Raw genomic sequence first — 20698 nt, forward strand, 5'->3', positions numbered from 1 at the left:
TAAGATAGTGGAGGCTTGAAAAAACTGCCTGTGTTTTAAAATGTGCTTGTGTTTGTTTCTTAATGCAGTACTTTGAAGACATTTTAGGTTTAGGTAAGTTGCTTTAAGTTTTTTTTTCTTAATTGGAGTAGGTTGAGTGCTGTGAATTCAATTTTTAGTGTACTATAAAAAGATAGATGGAAGCACTTTGATTGTAGGAAGTTTCTTTGAATCACTTGCTATAGTTTCAGTGTTTACTTTGATGTGAAACTCACTGTAAATCCAAGTAAATGATGATCTACCAATGTTCATGTATATAATTTGTATGGTACATTATCTTCATCATTCAAATTTAGAACCTTCTTATTATTTCACATACTTAAAGAAGAATCTTAGTTGCAGATTCAAGATGAAGATTATAAAACATTTTCTTGGGTTTTCTTTCAGTATTATAATTTTGAGGCTGAATTTAAGAACATGGTTATTTTCTGTAGACACCAAAACATTTTATAATTTTATGTATAGGTTGATTTGGGTAGATCAGTTATATCATTGGAAATGATTTCAACTCTCAGAAATTGTATTTCAACAATATAGTTTGTGTGTGTGTGTGTGTGTGTGTGTGTGTGTGTGTGACAAAGTCTCGCTCTGTTGCCCATAGCTGGAGCCAATCTCGGCTCATTGCAACCTCTGCCTCCTGGGAGCGATTCTTCTGCCTCCTGCATTCAAGCCATTCTCCTACCCCAACCTCCTGCTGGGGTTACAGGCACCCACCACCACGCCCAGCTAATTTCAACAATAGAATTTTAAATATTTACAGTGCCATTCTGTTTTTTCTGCAAAGTTTGATGGTTTTCATTTTTCACATCATATATGCAGATATTTAATATATACTCTGTTATTTTTTGCTTTTGTATTTAGTTTTGCTAGAGATAGGTTTTTTATACACACACATATACACAAACACACACTTTTCTTTTTTTAACTTTTAGGTCCAGGGGTACATCTGCAGGATATGCAGGTTTGTTACATAGCTAAATGTATGTCATAGGAGTTTGTTGTACTGATTATTTTATCAGCCAGGTATTAAGCCTAGTATCCATTAGATATTTTTTTCTGATCTTCTTTCTTCTTCCACCCTCCACCCTCCAATAGGTCCCAATGTGTTGTTCGCCTCTATGCACACCCACCTTTTAAACTAGTTCTCGTGTAAGTGTAGGCACTTGAGAATTTGTAGACAGGAAGTAATATTTATCAAGTGCCTTATTTGTGGCAGTTTCCTTTATATGGTGTGAATCAGTTAGTAACCACCAAACCCTGTGAAATAGTAGCCCCTCCACTTTATAGACAGGGAACTTGAGAGAACTCAAGTGTTTTGCACAGTCATGTGGGTATTAAGTGAAAGTAAAATTAACTGGGATTTTACCCAATGTCTGGCTATTTCCAAGGCTCTGCTTCACTTTCTTTTTGTATGACACACTTGTTGCTTGTTCAGTGTAAGCAAGCTATGTTTAGCTTCTGATGTTAAATAATTCATTATCCATTTACAGAACCAAAGTTCTTGAGTTTTTGTAGAGCATTTAAAAAAAATAGATTTACTTTATTTTGCACTTAATAGTTGGTAATTATAACTGAATTATTTTCATATTACACATTTTTAGTGTGAAAACTTTCAAACACAAATGAAACTCATTCCCTAGACTTCACAATTTTCAGTTTGTCTTTCTTAATTTTGTTGTTTTTAGGTGCACTGTTTTTTTAAAGCAGATCCTAAAACCCGTCATGTTATTTCTTCCCTACTTCCGTGTGCATCTAACAAAAATTCAGCCATCGTGCAATAATCTCATTAACAAAATTAACCATAATTCTTTGTTATTATCTGTTATTTGGTCCATACTGAGGTTCCCTATATCTCTCAAGAATGTGGTTTTGCAGTTAATTTATTTGAATTGGGATCCAAACAAGGGCCACACATTCTATTTACTTCTCCTACATCTCTTAATCTAGAGCGTTTATTTCATGCCATACACTTTGAAAATATTGGGCTACTTTTTCTGTAGAACATCTCTGTTCTACACTTGCCTTTATCTTTTTCAGGGTGGTGGTGGTTTGACATGTTTCTCTAGCTTAAAGGCTTGAATGGATTCAGGTCCAGTTGTTGGACAAGGCTTTATAAGCAGTGCTGTGTATTTCATATTGAATCACATTAGAAGGTCAAGTGGTGACAGCCCCTGTACTGTCAAGTTCCTTATCACTGTTTCATTCAAAGATCTTTGTCTAAATCAGTTAGTGGCTGCAAAATGGCGTTTTTCTAATTCCATTATTTCTCTTTACATTTATTGGCTGGCATTCTTTAAAAGATACGTAGACATAAATTCTGAGCTCCCGTATTGCTTATTTTCCGGAGTAAAGAGTTGGTTGCTCTAGTTACCTTCAGTGCTAACATTGATTTTTTTTTGTTGGTGTTCTCATTTTTCTTTGGTATAATGAACTGGTGGATTTTTATGTATTCCATGTTTCAGTAACTTGAGGTCATTTCTGCTGGTACTCAGATTGTCCCAAATTTGTCCAGCTGCAGTTTTTGGTTGGCCAGAGGGTTCTTTTGATATGAGTTAGTCTTTGAGAACTTCCTTGTTTTCTATCATAACAAGATGTCCCAAACTCATCTTGTACATTTTCTGACCTAGACCTGGATTAAGCCATTTCTCCAAGTAGCTGTGGTTTCTTTTAGTGGTGTTTAAGAGACTACAGTCTAGGTGCTAGAGATGTTCATTTTTACAGATTGTTGTTTGCTTCTGGGCCTTTTCAGTGCGAAAAACTAGGAGATGTTTATATTTAGTGGGGAGGAAAATCTGTATATTTCTACTGATGTTTCCAATTCACAATGGCCTTGTATGGCTTTTATTTAATTTATTTAATTTTATATCTCTTTTCTCTTACATTGAAAACCTTGTCACTGTATAAGCACAACTACCTGTTGGCTTTATTGTATCATATAGTTATTATTACAACATATTGCCAATATTATTACTAACAACAGGATATCTGAATGGGGATTTAAAAAATTCTGCAAAATTATTTGCAGATACTTGTCAGTAGGCTAGTCTGCTGGCAATTTAAAGTCAAAAGCTGTTGTCCAAAATCGCTCAGACAAAAATCTTTTTTCTGTATGCTAGTATGACCAACTTGATAGTTAAGACTCATTCATTTCAGTTTGTTTTATGTTTTCAGTGATTGCCTTCTTTTGTTAAACAGTTATATGGTTCCAGAGCTGAAACTGTGTAATAAAGTACATTTAGAAAAGCTTTGCTTCCATCTTGATTATGTTTTGGTTTGTCCATGCATGGAAGGCGTCTTTTTGAAGATATAACCAAATACAGGTTGTGTGTTTGTTTCCTGTCTTTTCATATAATAGATGCTTATGACACATGCTGTTGTGCGTTGTGCTTTTTGCACTTAACTATGTGTCTTATGCATCATGCCATATCACAGTATAAAGAGTTTTGTCATAACTCTTAATGGCACCGTTTTATTCCACTCCATGAATATACGAGAATTTTTTCAACCAGTTCCCTACTGCTGGATCATTTTCAAACATTTGCTTTTATAAACATTGCCACAGTGAATAGCCTTTCGCATTTCATATATATATTTTTAGTGTATCTTTGGTATAGATCCACAAAAGAATTGCTGTTTCAAAATGTACATGAGTATCTAATTTTACCAAATGTTGCCAAAATCTGTACCTTGGGTATATACTTTTTCTTTCCCTTCAGCCCCACAAAAAGACTGTTTTCAGACCTTCAGATTTTTGCCAATTTGGGTGTTGAAAAATGGCATTTTACTATTAGTATTGTCTATTTTAAAGTTGTTTTATTGTAGGTGAGGTTGTTCATCTTTTTGTGTATTTAAGGGCAGATTCACTACTTTGTGCTGCCTGAAGGTTTTTTGGGTGCCCATTTTTCTATTGGGTTATTGGTTCTTTCTTCACAAATTTTAGAAACTCTTTATCTATTAAAGAAATTATATTTCTTTCTGTGAAACAAGTTGGAAATTTTTTTTCCCCCAGTGTGTTATTTGTCTTGGTGCTTTACCTATTGTGTGCTTTTTGAATTTTTTTGATATCAAAGTTTTTATATTGTCAAACTTCTTAACATTTCTTTAATTGACTTTGGATTTCAAGTCATGGTTAGGAAGCTTTTCTTATTTCTAAGTTTTCATGGAATTTATCCATTTTTTCGTGTACTTGTGTTGTTTCTTTTTTGTATCCCTTGACCATTTGAAATTTATCTTAATGTACAGTGTGATGTAAAGGTCCAGTTTCCTCTTTGCTGTCTGTCTGTTTGTCCCAACACATTTATGAAGAAGTTCGTCTTTTCCACACTGATTTGAGACCCACCTAAAGTCTAGACTTCTTCTTTCATTTATGTCAAGGTGGTGTTTTTAAATAGAGATTTTTATAGTTTTTTTAAACATCTAGTAGGCTGACCCTTCATATTTATAATTCTTTTCCTGGATTGCTCTGGATTTCTTGCTTATTTTCCTCATAGCAAATAAAATCTTTTAAATTAGCTTGTTTAGTTCCAGGAAAAAAAGAAAAACCAACAAAACCATCGTATTTTTAGTTATTATTTTCTTAAATTTATAAATTAAGTGTGTAACTTGAATTTTTTCGGAAGAAAATAAGCAAAAGGTTTTGTTAATATTACAAGAGGAATTCTGTTTTGAAAAACAAACTGTTCAGTGATGATATTCAGTGTAATTTGACTTCAAATTTGTCTTCATGTCCTTGATAACTATAATTTTATGTTGCAATTGAGTTTAGTTGACACAGTTTTCAAGGTATTCTAGTTTACTTAAGTATTTGAAGTGACATGGAAGTCGTAAATTAATCTTTTTTAAAACTATCATTAAAATGAATACAGTTGTGATAAATTGTTTTTCATGTCCTTGACAATACTGATCTAGTTAATTGGACAGTTGAACTACTTGTTGAAATGAGCCAAGTTGTCTCCTGCCTCCAGGAGTACCTTGGCAAATGTCTTCTTTCTTAAAATATTTTTAAAAATTATAAATCAGAAGATAAGTTGAATCTTACAAAACGAAGTAATAAGTCTGGCCACGTTACTTAGTGAAAAAAATAGGTGAGTTCAGAATCCACTCTGCGTTACTGACCAAAAGTTAAGTCTTTGTGAATTGAACTTATTCTTGCAGTTCAGTCAAGTCCAGTCACCTTTCTTATTTAATTTAAAATGAGGATTCCCCCCTTAGCTAGCATTCATTGACTTTGAGAGTACTAGAACAGCCTGGTTTATTCTAGACAGTAGGAAGATAGCTTATAGCTTTAACAACTGTGGTTGATTTTTCTCAGAGCTGGAATAACATCACGAATTTTAGACTCCATTGGTCACTTAGCTACACCAAATAGTGACCTGAATGTTTAGACAAGGGCCTATATTATTTAAACCTCAGGATTGTAGTGGATAATACAACACTTTTAGGGTAAAATTCTGCTTTAAGCAAATTGTGTTCACTTGTGATGCATCATTACTTTTCTGAGAAATGTTAAGTCATAGTACAGTAGTCCCATCTATCCATTGGTTCACTTTCTGAGGTTACAGTTAGCCAGAATCAACTGTGGTCAGAACATACAAAATGGAAAATCCAAAAATAAACAACTAATATGTTTTGAATTGCATGACAGTTTAAATAGTGTGATGAAACCTCTGGCTGTCCAGCTATGTTCCACCCGGGATGTGAATCATCCCTTTGTCTATCATCTCCACGCTGTATATGCTGCCTGCCTGTTAGTCACTATAGCTGCCTCATTTATCAGATAGACTGTTGCGCTGTCACAGAACTTGTGTTCAAGTAACGCTTATTTTACTTAAGGGCCACAAAATGCAAGAGGGGTGATGCTGACATACTGTTATAACTGTTCTAATTTATTATTGTTAATCTCTTACTGTGCTTAATTTATAAACTTTATTATAGCTTTGTATGTATAGGGGAAAAAAGCCCGTAGTATACATAGAGCTTTGTACTAGTTGCCATAACAGACGTCCAGTGGGGTGGGGGATCTTGGAACATATTCCCTACAGATATGGGGGAACTACTGTACACATTATGGTTGGAAGGCTTTGAACTAGAAAAGGGAAGTATAATTCTTTATGTGCACATACTCTTAGGTACTATTAAATTGGTAATTAAGTCTTGACCTACTCTAATTTACTATAGTATTTGGCTAGAAATTGGATAATTCACTCTTTTATAGAAAGAACTATAGGTCACTTGATAGCCATGTATTTGAAAAAAGTAACATACTGATGAAATATGTAGTACCTACTGTACTGTGCTAGGTCCTTTTGTGCATACTGTCTCATTTAATTCTCCACTGTAACATGGAGAAGTTGGTACTATTATCTCCATTTTTATAGAAGAGGTATCTGAGGCTGGATACCAAACAAGGCTAAAACAGAAACTTCCAGTTTGTGAAAAAGGAGTGTTTTAATGTCATATATATCAAGTAGTAGTTTAACCAAATATATTTATTAAGCCTGTTTTATGTTTGAGGGAAATTGGGTGCATAAAAAGGACTATTTATGAGCTTTTGTACATATTTATAAAATTGTATATAGTTTTGTTGTCACATATGGCATATATTTATATATCTTAATGTATAATTTTTGAAGCATCACTTTGTAAGAAAGATGTTTACTACACAGTAAAAAGTTTAAAAGCAATGTTAACCTAGTTATTTATACTCACACTGTAAAAAACTGAACTGTTCATGGAAATGTTTGCTGTGATTATGGTAAGATGGAAGAGGAAACTATCTTGAGGCTTAAAAGCTGTGTAATTCCATTTGTAGGAACCAGCATGGCTTACTAAATACAGTGTTGTCATTTCCTGTGAAAGAGAGAGCCAGAGAGAGGATGGGGGTGGGGATAGTTGATATTAGAGAGTGAGAGAGAGGGTTACCAGGTTTGTAGTTCAGGGAAGTGCCTTAGTCATAATGTATCTGGACTATATCAAGGACTTCAATAATGTTTTTTACCATGTTATTGTGTTTAAGGACTGGATCTAAAATAATTAGATGAAGTAGAAACCAGTTGATTAGTTGTACTCAAAGACTGTTTAACAGATTTTTGCCAAGCTGGAGAAATGTTACTTGGTAAACTAACATGAAAATGACTTGGGAATTTTAATTTTACTGGAAACTCTTATGAATCAACAATATTATGTGGTCACTAAAAAGCTAGTTTAATCTTAAGTTGCATTAATTACAGGTACAGCATGTAGAATTTGTGTACTTACGCTGGTCAGACCACGACCACATCTGGAGTTCTGTGATCAACTCCAAGAACTCTTTTAGGCTAGGAGGATGGAACATGCAGGGGTTCAGAGGAGAACTGATCAACATAGGGTGTGGATTTGAAATTATGTCACAGGAAGGAGAACAGTTGAAGAAACTAGAATTAGGACATTATTCTGAAGAGGTTCTACGCTTGTTATGAATCCATGGTTTTCAACTGGGACAGTTTTGTTCCCCCAGGGGCCATATAAAAGTGTCTGGAGACATTTTTTGGTTATTACACCTGAGGGTGTGATGCTACTGGTACCTCCTGCATAGAGGCCAGGATGCTCGCAACGTGTCACAATATGCAGGACAGCCCCATTAGAAAGAATGGTTCTTCAGCCCCGACTGTCAGTAGTGCTGAGGTTGAGAAACCCCTTTCTCAATCTAAACTGGTTTAACTGTGACCCATAGTAAGAAAAAAATTGTATTTTGCCTTGCAGCCCAGGATGTACACAGGAATAACTGAATTTAAAATTTTGTGAGACAGTGTTTGCCCTGTTTTCTTACCCCAGAGTGCATTATACCTGGTAGAAATCATCTGCCCTGATCCATTTCATGTATAAATAGAAAAAAAATGATGATCAAGAAGCCATGGTTTGAATATAGGTCTAAATGATACCAGTGGGTAAAACTAAGCCCAGTTGATCAAGCTGTGTGAGAAAGATTTTGCTTTAAATAAAAGGCAAGACTTTCTAGCTAACTGTCTATACCAAGAAAGAATATATTGCTTGGCTAGATAGTTCCCTGTCACTAGATGTTTTTCAGGGGGTTCTTAAGTTGAAGTCTATGAGTATGATTCATGGGGCCTTTGAACTTGGATGAGAGGAGGATTACATTTGTATTTCCAATAAATACGTCTTTATTAACCTCTGATGATAATGTAGCATTTTCTTCACTCATGAGTTTATTATACTCATTACTTCAAAATCCGAGCTATATGAACCTGAGCCAACTGTAGATCTTATGTAATATGTTAATAAAGAAGCACTTATATTACTACATTATAGGTTTTACAGATATTTTAGTTACGTTTTAATGTAGTCCTTTGAGAACCAACTCATAGCCTTCACTAGATGTCCAAACAGTGCATGGCAAAATCAGTTATACCCCTAGACTAGATAGTTGGCTTTAGGGTTCTGTGTTATGTACATGTGTACAAATATAGTATTTAAAGATTACGATTGAGTTATAAACATAATCTTTAATCACAGATGTGATAATTGCTTTTTTATCATGTGGGTTTAAAATGTTTTTAATTGATTATCTTTCACATTCCCAGTGTATGTCTGTGTGGGTAGTTATTTAAAAATAGACAGTTAAAAATTTTTAAGAGTACTGTAGGGAAAACTTTCACTTTTTGATCCCCTTTTCATAATGCTGACTAAGAGTTTGGGTAGATTTCTAATTCCGTTGAAGTCTAGCAGCAGAGCACTGATTTCACTTGCTTTGAAAGTTGGCAGGGTTATGGCTTACAAATGTGTAGCTGCTGTGAGCAGATGATTGTTAAGTAGATAATGTTGGCAGTTATAACTGGGGCAATTTTAAAAGTATGTTGGCTTGTTGGTTTTCACAGCAGGCTGTGTTTTCTGGCAGAGAATTTTGTTTTATTTGTAACATTTAGGTGTTTGGGTACTGGATGGATTTTTGTTAGAGTTCATAAAAAGGGAGATCTGTGCAATCGTGTGCTTGCTTTCTGTTTTGTTAATTTTCTTACGTCCAGAAATATTTTGTTCTTTGCTTGGAAGACAACCTTTTCCCACTTTCAGTGACTTGGTCTTTCTCAGATTTGGTGAATAAGCATTAAGATGTACTTCTACTACAGTGATTGGTTCACATTACACAGTTGTGCATTGCTGTGTGTTAAGCTTATGCCTTTATTTTCAGACAAAAATTTAATGAAATCATTTGATTTTAAAGACCACATGTGCACATGAAGGTGTAAATTCTTTTTCTAGAATTGGATTGTGTTTGCTAAGTTGCTCTCAGTTGCTTGTTTGCCAGTTTACATTGCCAGCAACAGAATAACAGTGCCCTGTGTAAGTCCATACTTTACTGTGCTCATTTGATAGATGAGGAAACCAAGGTTAAAGACAAAGCAAATTGATTGAATTTTTAGAGAAAATTATTTTATGGTTGGGAAGGTCAGAAAATTCTAAGGTAATGGAATTAGTGCTAATAGAAAACTGGGTTTCTAGGAGCTTTATAGGAATGAGGAGTGGGAGGAGAGGGCTAGGAAGACGGTTTCTTGGGAATGAATACAGTGGAAAGAATGTTAGCCTGGTGAAGAAATTTTATGGCCTTTTTTTTTTTTTCTCTGTTTCAAATGCTTCCAGGTATATTATTTGTCTTATAAAAATTTTAGGTAATGAAATGCACTTCATTTCAAGTAGTGTTCTTGAAGTATTAGTATTTAAAAATAGTGTTCATAGAGAAGATTTCAAAAGCCCATATTCAAATATTTCTTCTATCCTCTACCTAAAGCTGTTAACACCTTAATGTTAAGTAGGTTAAATAGCTATTGCCATCAGGTTGTTTTGTGTACTAGCAACTGGTGTGTGTTGAAGGCACAGCTGTATTTTTTTTAAACTTTGCACATATTTTGTAAACACTAGTATAAGAAATTGGTTGGGCCGGGCGCGGTGGCTCACGCTTGTAATCCCAGCACTTTGGGAGGCCGAGGCGGGTGGATCACGAGGTCAGGAGATCGAAACCACGGTGAAACCCCGTCTCTACTAAAAATACAAAAAATTAGCCGGGCGTGGTGGCGGGCGCCTGTAGTCCCAGCTACTCGGCGAGGCTGAGGCAGGAGAATGGCGTGAACCCGGGAGGCGGAGCTTGCACTGAGTGGAGATCGCGCCACTGCACTCCAGCCTGGGTGACAGAGCAAGACTCCGTCTCATAAAAAAAAAAATAAATAAATAAATTGGTTGTGTGCATGTGTAATAAAGTGGACGGTCTGTCAGTTTCCTCCATGGGGAGTAGGAATTGGTGATCTGTTTGAAGTTAGCATTGTTTTGCTACTGGCTAGGACATGGATTTCATGTAAGTACTAACCATAGAAGAAAAGTAAATTGTGTGTGGTTGACCTATTCAAGTTTTAGAAAGAATGATTCTGATTAGCTTTATCAAAAGGAGGTTTAGGGTTGTCCTGGTGAATTTCTACTGGCTTGGAGAATACAGCCAGTTGATTGTCAATTTTATTAACGAAATACTGATATTTAAAAGAAAATCTCCATCTTTATTTATTTCTTGTATTCACTCTAGTAATTTCACAATGTAGCTTGGGTTTTTTTTTTTTTTTTTTTTTTTTAAGTTTTGGATCATTGTATTCTTTTGATAAGCATGAAAAGAATTTTGTTTTGGAGTTGACCTAAAGCAGTTTTTCTGTTTCAGTAATCATTGGTGATAATATTTCTCAGGGAAAAGTTTATATCAAGGTAAATATTTACCAAAGAAACTTGTTTTCCTGGCAGGAGAAATAACCATTAAGGAAAGGAAACGTGATTATTATATTTTTTCTTTCCCTTTGAATTAAATTATTGAGAGATACGGAGATGAGCATTGTACGCTGACTGTACTGATAAAGTGATCATAGGCAGTTATTATCTTACCTATTCTAAATAGAAACTTCTTTCTGAAAACATGCTGCTTGCAAATAAGCTCATTTAGGTATTGAGTACCTATAGCAGTGCTTTTTTTTTTTTTTTAAAGAAACCTTTGTCTTTGTAAGATTATAACTAGGTTGGCTGCAACATATTAGACTATTAATTCTGCCCTAGAGACTTTATGGCTGTTTATTATAAATTTAAGTTTTGCTTTCCAGAGTTCTTATCAATTGAGAACAGACAACCACAGCTGGCAGGATTAGATCGTGTTATTGGACATCTTGACTCACATTTGTTTTTATTGTTATATGCAAAGCATTGTATTGGATCCTGAGGGAGGACCTAGAATAATGAATAAAAGAGGTTTCCTTGTCCCAGAAAAGCTATATTCTAGTGGGAGAGACTGTAAAGAAGAAAACTTCTGATTGTTGAGCACTTACCTGTGTGTCAGGTAGCATGAGTTGCTTTATATATTTTGTTTAATCCTCAAAAGAAGCTTGTTTTCATTTTATAAATGTAGAGATTTGAGTTCACATAGACTTTAAATAACTCACTCAAGGATATGGCTGTCATGTTGAAATGTGAATCTGTTCATGTCCTGTTGCAGCCCCGTAGATTTTTCCGCTGCACTGTAGGACAGACAGATGTCTAGACCTGGTAGATGAGGTTGATTAGGCACTGTGTGGGGCGTGAGCGGCCTTGGAGTCCCTTGTGAGCAGTAAGAATACTTGTATTTGAATGCCAGGCCTGTCTAGGTAGGTGATGGTCTCAAGTCACCAACAATTTCTTTCTCTCATTTAACCATTCATTGCTTTGTTTCTTCTGGAACTTTTCTTGTACCTGTTGTAAGATCAGAGAAAAATAATTAGTGTCAAACTCCCAGCAGAGCATGGTGATGTAGGCAGGTCTGGGGCCAGTTAATGCTGGCTGTACCTCAGCCCTGCTACTGGGAAAGCTAGGTGATGGTGGTCAGTGTACTTCTTTGGACCTCCCCTCCTCTCCCCAGCCCTCTGCACCCCTCCTCTCCCTTCTCTTCATACCCAGTTTTAAGGTTTAGGAACTTGATTTTATCCATTTGACTAGTTTTGATAAGATTCTGTGGAATTATTCACACCAGCCAAACATGACTGGCAAAATAATGGAGCAGAATGTTTATCTGTTTATTAAGGGAATATTCTGGGAACAGATATTAATACATTCTTGTGTGATGTCAAACTAAATTAATATTTATTAACATGTAGTACAAATGAAATATAATAAAACATAGTGTTCATAGGCTTTATTTAGGCTTGGTAGAACCTGGAACATTGTTTCCAGGAATACTCTTACTTTTCTGTATACAGGAATGCTACTGCTTGATGAGGACACCAGTATCTCCTTACTCCCTTGGGTTTCTTTTTTTTCTCTCTTTGATCTCTTAACATTTTATGTAAGGTAAGTAGTTGGGCCACACTGGTAATAAAGATTTTGTGTTTGCAGTTTCCTTTTTTACAGTGAAGGGCAGTAATTTATATGTAAGGAATTTTCATGAGGGTGACTAAGTGGATTCTCCTCTTTTCCCTGTTTGTCTTTATCAGCTCATTGTGGATTCTTTCCTTTGTGTTGCTGATGTTAATGGGCATTCCCTCTCACCCTTGCCAGCCACAGATGATTCTTCTGTTTTTCTTTTGGTTCTTTAATATCTAGTAATTTGGAATTATTTGTTGACAATTCTCAGGGAAACTGGTGCTTTTGTATTTCTTGTCATCCTTTGGTACATCTGGCCTGTTTTATTCTGATCACAACTAATGTAAAACTATTTTGTTAGCAAAGTGATTGAGTACTGTGGAGATTAATTGCTTTTTTGCTTTAACTTCTTGTATAAGGGTGAGCCTTTGGAGAAGCCTGGGAGTAGTTTTGCCAATGAATATTTTAGAGACTATTAGGTTTAATATGAAGATGGTTTCAGGGTGGTAGTGTGAAAGTATCGGAATCCTGGAATAAAAATACAGCTCCCATGATAAAATCTTAAATTTATACAGCTAAATTTGTATAGAAATTTTTGTTTTCTAAAGTGCTATTTTAGGAGTCTGTGGAAGGGGGTAGCGGAAGATGCTTGAATGATTCCAAGAGGTACAGCCAGCAGATGTGGGGAGAACGAAGGTGAAGGAAAGCTGGGGAGACAGTGCATAGGATGCGGTCAGCACAGTACCTGGCACAGAGGCGGTGAGCGTGGCCTGTCATTAATATTACCTAAGACTCACAGGTTTATAGTGTAGGAGCATGTTTCGCATGCATTTTTAGTTATAAAGGTTTGGTTTTTTTTTTTTAGATGAAGTCTTGCTCTGTCGCCCAGGCTGGAGTGCAGTGGCACAATCTTGGCTCACTGCAGCCTCCACCTCCTGGGTTCAAGCAATTCTCCTGCCTCAGCCTCCTGAGTAGCTGAGCTTACAGGTGCCTGACACCACGCCCAGCTAATTTTTGTATTTTTCATAGAGACAGGGTTTCACCATCTTGGTCAGGCTGGTCTCGAACTCCTGACCTCAGGTGATCCGCCCACCTCGGCCTCTCGAAGTGCTGGGATTACAGGCATGAGCCACCGTGCCCGGCAGTTATAAAGGCTTTAGGGTTGCCAGACTAACATAGAGATGGAGATGTTTAAAAGGATGTCAGCTTTGTTTTGTTTGTTACTTGACCCAGACCAGACTAAGAGGTTGTTGATAGAATTTCTGAGAGACAGGAGGACTCCTACTCGTGTAGCTCCCATTTTGCCAACTCTTTAAGCTTTCTCAGGTCTCACACCCAAAACTACGGCCCTCCTTTATTCCAGAATCTATGGGTAAGTGTCGTTTCTGAACATACATGCTCATTTATTTTTTATTTTCCCTTGGTATAGTGGGTAGCAAGACACCCTGAGCAAGCACTGTAAAGTTTCAGGGCTAGAAATGTGCCTTACTGTCTCATTTTTTTGTTTTGATTTTCATAAATTTGTATAGTTGTTAACCCTGTTCTAATACAGGTTAAGTGTCTCTAACTTGAAAACCTGAAATATGACATGCTCCAAAATCTGAAACGTTTTGAGCGCCAACATGACACTCAAAGGAGAAATGCATATTGCAGCATTTCAGATTTCAGATTCTCAGATCAGACATGCTGAAGTGTATGATGCAAATATTCCAAAATCTGCAAATACTCAAAATCCAGAATAGTTCTGGTTCCAAGCATTTTGAATAAGATATTCTCAACCTGTATCCCATTTCTCCTATTTTTCTTCAAATAAATACTTCTTAGTTCATACTTATTAGTCAAAAAGAGGCTAGTGGGTTCGGGAAAAGTAAAGAAAGGCTTCATTCAGTGTGATGGGCTTTGAGGACTGCAGTAATGCCTTGACTTTTGAGAACATGAAAGCCATTGCAAAATGTAAAGCCAAGGAATGATGTGTTGTGACTTAGTTTGAACAGGACTTTGGTTGGATTCTGGGTGTATTTTGATGAATCAGATGTGGAGGGTGAGAGAAAGAAGAACCAAGGATGACTTTAGTTGAACAACTGAATCTTTAATCTTGCTTGAGACAGTAAAAGTGACCTAGGAGTTAGAAATATTCTTTGAAATTTTTGTTGGGAGTTGTGCTTTTTCTGTGTACAAGGAAATAATGGGAAAGGACATCCCACAGTTGTGAGCGTCAGCCCACATTGCAGTAGATGATACCTGTGGAGGGGATACCTTTGGCTGGAATTCCAATGTGCTTTTTCTCTAGAAGTAAGATTTTGAGACAAATCTAAAATGCGTTCATTGATTATGGGCAAGTAGTTCATTTAGAAAATTAGTTACAACTATTAGGTTGGTGCTAAAGTAATTGTGCTTTTGCCATTGAAAATAATAGCAAAACCCACAATTTTGCACCATCACAATATATCCTTCAAAAATGAAGAGTTTTCATTTATTCGCATTAGTGGTTGGGACCAACATTTCCCTCTTGCTTTTTAAAAGGAACTTGTTCATTTAGGCTTTTGACCCCTGGAGCTGGAAAGGGACCTCACGGGCAGTACAGGCATGGACTTTGGAGTCTGGTGGATCCGGGTCTTAACTCTGGATCTGCCACATACCAGCTCGAGCACTGAACTCAACTCTATGAGTTTGGACGACTAGATCTTGAAATAGGTTTAAATAATAGTATCTGTTGAGCTGCATTCTTATAAATACTGAGTGTCATGGTGTGCCTACCACTTGCCGAGGACCAGTAGATGTTAGCTGTTGATAACATCATCTATTTGAAAGCCATTATTTCATACATGAGACAGGTGAGGCAAAGAGAAATTATAAGTAACTTGTTCAAAGTCAGAAATGAAACTTGAAGACGAAAAACCCATCTCTCTAAGTTAGTCTCAGATATTTATGATAAAGAAGCATTTTTTTAAAAAGTGAACAGACTTTCTCATTTACAAAAAGTAAATCCTTTTCAGAGTGTTGTTTTCCAAAAATGTATCATTTTGTTTTCTTTTAGGATTTGGAGTTCCATGGAGTGATGAGATTTTATTTTCAAGATAAAGCTGCTGGAAACTTTGCAACAAAATGTATTCGGGTCTCTAGTACTGCCACCACTCAAGATGTAATCGAAACGCTTGCGGAGAAATTTCGACCTGATATGCGAATGCTGTCCTCTCCCAAGTATTCACTCTATGAAGTGCATGTCAGCGGAGGTCAGTTTATACAGGAAGGGTTTGCTAGAGGCGTGACCTGACCTGTGAAGAGACAGCTTGTCCAGGGGCATTGTGGTCATGTCAGGTTTACTGCTCATCTCCATCTTTCTTCTCTTTTGGTGGGTAGGAGAGTAGTTGGCAGGCTGAGAAAACTGTTTTATGTCTGGGAAGTGTGCTTATAAATCCCTGACGCATATATCTGTTGGAAGTTAGAATGAATATATTAATTTTGCATATGCTTATTTCTCCAAAGATAAGTAGTGTTAAATTTATCCAACATATCTGGGTGTCACATACATTGTGTAGTATGCTACATGCTTTTTGAGAATGTTTTATGTGGCTCTTATGTAGAGATTATAATATTATAATTGTAACACAGTTAAATATTATATGGGTATGAGTCATCAATCTTGCTGTAATATTTTTGCCTTCTGAAACAATACATTTTCATTATTCTTTGGGAATAATTTAGGGTATGTATCTTAAGGAAACCTCCTTATATATTTGGTAATTTCTGCTTGTATTAACATTAGAAATTTCTGAAAATATCTTATATAGCAATATCGAATGACAACTAAAATTAGACTGATTAAGAAATGTGGAAATTTGGGTGAGTGCCATGGCTTATGCCTGTAATCCTGACACTTGGGGAGGCTGAGGTGGGAAGATTGCTTGAGGCAACATAGTGAGACCCGTCTCCACAAAAAAATTAAAAAAAAGTTAGCTGGGCATGATGGCACATGCCTGTAGTCCCAGCTACTTGGGAGGCTGAGGCAGGAGGATCACTTGAGCTCAGGAGTTTAAGGCTTCAGTGAGCTAGGATCGTGCCACTGCACTCCACCCTGGGTGACAGAGCGAGACCTTGTCTCTAAAAAAATTAATAAAATGAAATGTAGAAATTTTTAAATTTTTTCATTGGTGTTTTGGAAATGTTGAGTTTTAATAAAATACAAATTACAGTTGGTGCAGCAAATAAAGGATTTATGTAGAGCACAAACCTAATTTGAATACCTCTTTTAAGTTCCATCCACAGATCTTTTTTGAACATTAAAAACTTTAAAAATACTGCTTTCTTTGTACATATGAAAATAGACTAAAGTGTTTGTAATATGTGGGATTTTCAGGTGTGACTAAATCCTTTTTCCCTCAGTAGTATGTAAGTCAGGCCATTTTTTGTTGTTGTTGTTCGTTTACTTTTTTTCTTAAGATTATTACCTTCATCATTAACGCCAAAACTAAATTTGACAATAGAGGGTGTTCTCAATTTTGGATGATTTTTCTGAAGCTGAGCTTTTCCTTTACCTTAGAATCTTTGTAAATAGGTTACAAAGAAGAATAAAATCTCTCACTTCCACCTTTTTTTCTTTTTAGTCTGTGCTGTTCAGTTAGTTGAATACTGTCAAGTGTGAAGTCTTTGAATAATATGTAAGATTGGAGTTTGAGGTCTAAAAATTGGATGATTCTGATTTTTTAAAGAAAAGGGCGAAAACAAAAAGATGGTTAAAGAAGAAGGAAATAGTGTCTTCCCCACTCCCTCAGGTGCCTTTCCACACCTTTGGGCTTAAAGTGCTGGTTTTTTCACCAGTGCCTCAGGTATGAGGAAAGCCCTAGCATGCAGGTTCTCAGTCTTTTCTGGGTTACAGAACCCTCAGCGTCTCAGTAATTTTTTAATAATGGCACCACTAGGCCAGAGGAAATACCTAATAGTCCATTTCATTAAGTAGTTAGATTCAGACAGGTTTAGTAAGTGTTTAACAGTGAACAGTTAGGTAGATGTTTGAAAAATAATACACATAAAATGATGGAAAACTAAAGCTTTCATTTTATTCTTAATCGCAGCTGCTGTCTGCTGGGACAGTTGTGCCTCTTGGGCCTTTCCGAGCTCCTCAGACCCCGGGAGCCCTCACTTGTTGTCCATGTTGATTTTCAGACAGTGCTGCTTGTTTATTACAGCGTTACGGAAAACCCAGCTTTGTACGTATGTGATGCCGACAGAAGAGACGCTGTGCAGTTTGCTGTGGTCCAGCAGCCACCGAACCAGTTCTTTTGGTGTCTGGCACATGCACCTTGTTTGTCTTGAATATTTATATGCTCCTCAGTGCCCTGGGATCACTTCAGCACGTTTGCATACCGCAGCCCTAGTGAGCTAAAAGCCCAGCCCCAAACCTTCAGCCACCAGGGAAGCTCTGCATGTATTCTTTTTATATAGTACAAGTCTTTGTGTGAATTCAGTAGGAAACATAAAAAAGGATCATGCTACTTTAAAAACGTGAATGAAACCACTAAGGCAGAAGAGATCTTAAATGCGTAAAGATATAGTAGGACCCAGTTCCCTCTTTACCTTCAGTGCCTACTCACACGTGCTTTAGAATATCTCAGCCCTCTTCTTGCTTTACTTATATGATTTATACATAATTGTTAATGTTAGTTCTCTAAAAGTTGCACTCTGAAGGATTTTCATCTAGTAAAAATTTTGCAACAAGAACGATTTGGTAATTCTGGTTTATGGAAGGAATTCAGACTTACTGTTCTATCCCTAATTTTTACTGTGGTTTTAATTTCTTATATTTTCAGTTGATAAATAATTATCTAAAATTTTTTATTTCTGTATTTTGATAACTAGCATTTCTGTTGTTTCCATTACGCAATAATTCTTTTTTTTTTTTTTTGAGATGGAGTCTCATTCTGTTGCCCAGGCTGGAGTGCAGCAGCATGATCTTGGCTCACTGCAACCTCCACCTCCCGGGTTCACGTGATTCTCCTGCCTCAGCCTCCTGAGTAGCTGGGATTACAGGCGCACACCACCACACTTGGCTAATTTGTTTTGTATTTTTAGTAGAGACAGGGTTTCACTATGTCGGCCAGACTGGTCTTGAGTGCCTCACCTCGTGATCCACCTGCCTCGGCCTCCCAAAGTGCTGGGATTACAGGCGTGAGCCACCTCACTCGGCCACACAATAATTCTTTAGCTAGTCTCATGGCCTCCTATTTTTACCAGCCTCCTTTTAGCATATCCTGTATATAATTACCTGGATAATCTTTGTCAACACTATTAGCAGTAGTACTGTCAATATCATCATTGTTGTCATCATTATGGTGTCATTTTTTATGGGGAGGGTGGTGGTAAACTATTGCTCATTTAAAATTTAAATTTTTGGCATAGCATTGAAAGTGCTTTTTCAATTTAATAGTTCTCTTCCCCTGCGTGAGGCTGTAGTAAGACCCTTGTGCCCTCACCATGCTGTTACTGCCTATCTTTCTGACGGTTTTCTGGAACAACCTATACTTATTCTTTCCTTCAAGGGCTGTCCTGGTCATATAGTCTCTGGGCGTCTTTTCGCTGAATAACCTAACTAAAGTGATCGTTTGTACTGCCTCACCTAGTGTTTTTATTGTAATATATTATTACTAATACAGCAAAGTACTGTTTTCCAGAGATAGTATCTGTAAAAGGCCCCTTAGAAAAACACATTTAAAACTAGGATCAAAGCTGAATGTGGTAGCATGTACCTATAGTCACAGCTACTCAAGAGGCTGAGGTTGGAGGGCTACTTAAAATCAGGAGTGTGAGATCAGCCTGGGCAACATAGTGAGACCCTCATCTGGAATCAAATTTTATAGTAAATGGTGACAACGTTTGGAGACCTTTGTTAGAAAAACAAAGTCTATCTCATATTTATCATTTATTGCTTCAAATATGGACTAGTTGAAAAAACAAAGACTTAATCTTGGACTGTCTTTCTTGACTTTCTGTGTGACTGTTGGGGTGTGATTATGAAGAGCACTTTGAGTTTAGGACTTGAACCAGTATTTCTCAGAGCGTCTTCTAGTCCTTGGAAAATCACATCGTTCTCTTGCAAGGAGTCTATGTTACCATCATCCTTATCAGTCGTCTCTTTAGTTATTAATTGGTCTGTCTGATCCTCATTTATCACTGGCCGAGTTTGTGCTTGATGGAGTTTTTACTATCACTTTCATCAGCATTGTGCTATCTTTTTTTTTTGAGACAGTGTCTCACTTTGTCACCCAGAGTGGAGTGCAGTGGTGCCATCACAGTTCACTGTGGCACCTGGACTCAAGTGATTCTCCCACCTCAGCCCTCCAAGTAGCTGGGACTGCAAGCACACACCACCACACCCGGCTAATTTCTTCTTCTTTTTTTTTTTTTTTTCTGTGGAGATCAGGTCTCGCCATGTTGCCCAGGCTGGTCTCAAACTCTGGAGCTCAATCGATCTATCCACCTTGGCCTCCCAAAGTGGTGGTATTATAGGTGTGAGCCCAGCCAGCATCGTGCAGTCTTGTCCTTTTCGGCAAACTGTAGCAGTTTGCAGTTTGTATGACAGGGCACTGTCACATGCATTCTGACTGTGAGGTGATGTGACTGATGGGGTGCTGGGCAGTGGGCAGGGCTGGACAGGGAGTGATGTTTGGATAGGGAGTCAGTGATTTTATTTTATGGTGAATTTTACTTTTCTTACTCAACCCTGAAAGTGCTGGGTCTTGTGTTACTGATATTCAGGTTACCAAGCATTCTTGTAACAGATGTTTCTGAAAGAGGCATTTCTAAAAAAACTCAAATTCTGCCAAATTGTACACTAAAAGGTAGGGACTTTAAGATAAAGATTTGGGTAGGTCACTCAATACCTGTTTAAATTTGTAGCCATGGCTCAAAGAACAGTTGAACGTTTGAGCAGAGTGAATGGATTTCTCTGAGCGACAAGGAGAATTCCTGGGGAATGTAGCCTGACTTGTGTGTGGGGCTTGCAGCCTCAGATCTGTTGCCAGCTCCCGCTTCCTTAGTCTTCTCCAGCCTAGGATGGGTGTCTTGGCTAGTAGGAGCGGGTCCATCCTTCAGTGCCGCCTTTTTTCCACAGCTTCCAGCGACTGTAGGCCTTTGTGAGGTGGTCAGGCTGTGTGAGGCTCTCATGGATACCCTCCGTGGAGTACCATGTTCCTGATAAGTGTGCCTGGGAGGCTTGCTAATGAAAGAAGTAATATACCAAGCATAGTACTTTACATAAGAAAAGTGATGGTAACTTTGTGGTGGAAGGAGAGGTAAGTGTTGAAGTGGGCAA

The 20698-nt window shown here is 37.1% G+C and overlaps 1 protein-coding gene across 20 annotated transcripts in view; it reads left to right on the forward strand.

Moving 5' to 3' along the window:
- Positions 1-20698, forward strand: part of AFDN (afadin, adherens junction formation factor) — a 147231-nt gene that overhangs the window by 23672 nt on the left and 102861 nt on the right. For all 20 annotated transcript variants that reach the window (XR_004029414.1, XR_004029415.1, XR_004029420.1 and 17 more), the window contains exon 2: positions 15428-15623. Coding sequence is in view for 8 of the 20 variants with exons in the window: in XM_030809968.1 (XP_030665828.1) it covers positions 15428-15623 (196 nt within the window). In the remaining 12 variants the exon portion in view is untranslated. The remainder of the gene's footprint in view (positions 1-15427; positions 15624-20698) is intronic.

The sequence above is a fragment of the Nomascus leucogenys genome, chromosome 3 (genome assembly GCF_006542625.1).
Source record: "Nomascus leucogenys isolate Asia chromosome 3, Asia_NLE_v1, whole genome shotgun sequence".
In the NCBI taxonomy this organism is placed as follows: Eukaryota; Metazoa; Chordata; class Mammalia; order Primates; family Hylobatidae; genus Nomascus; species Nomascus leucogenys.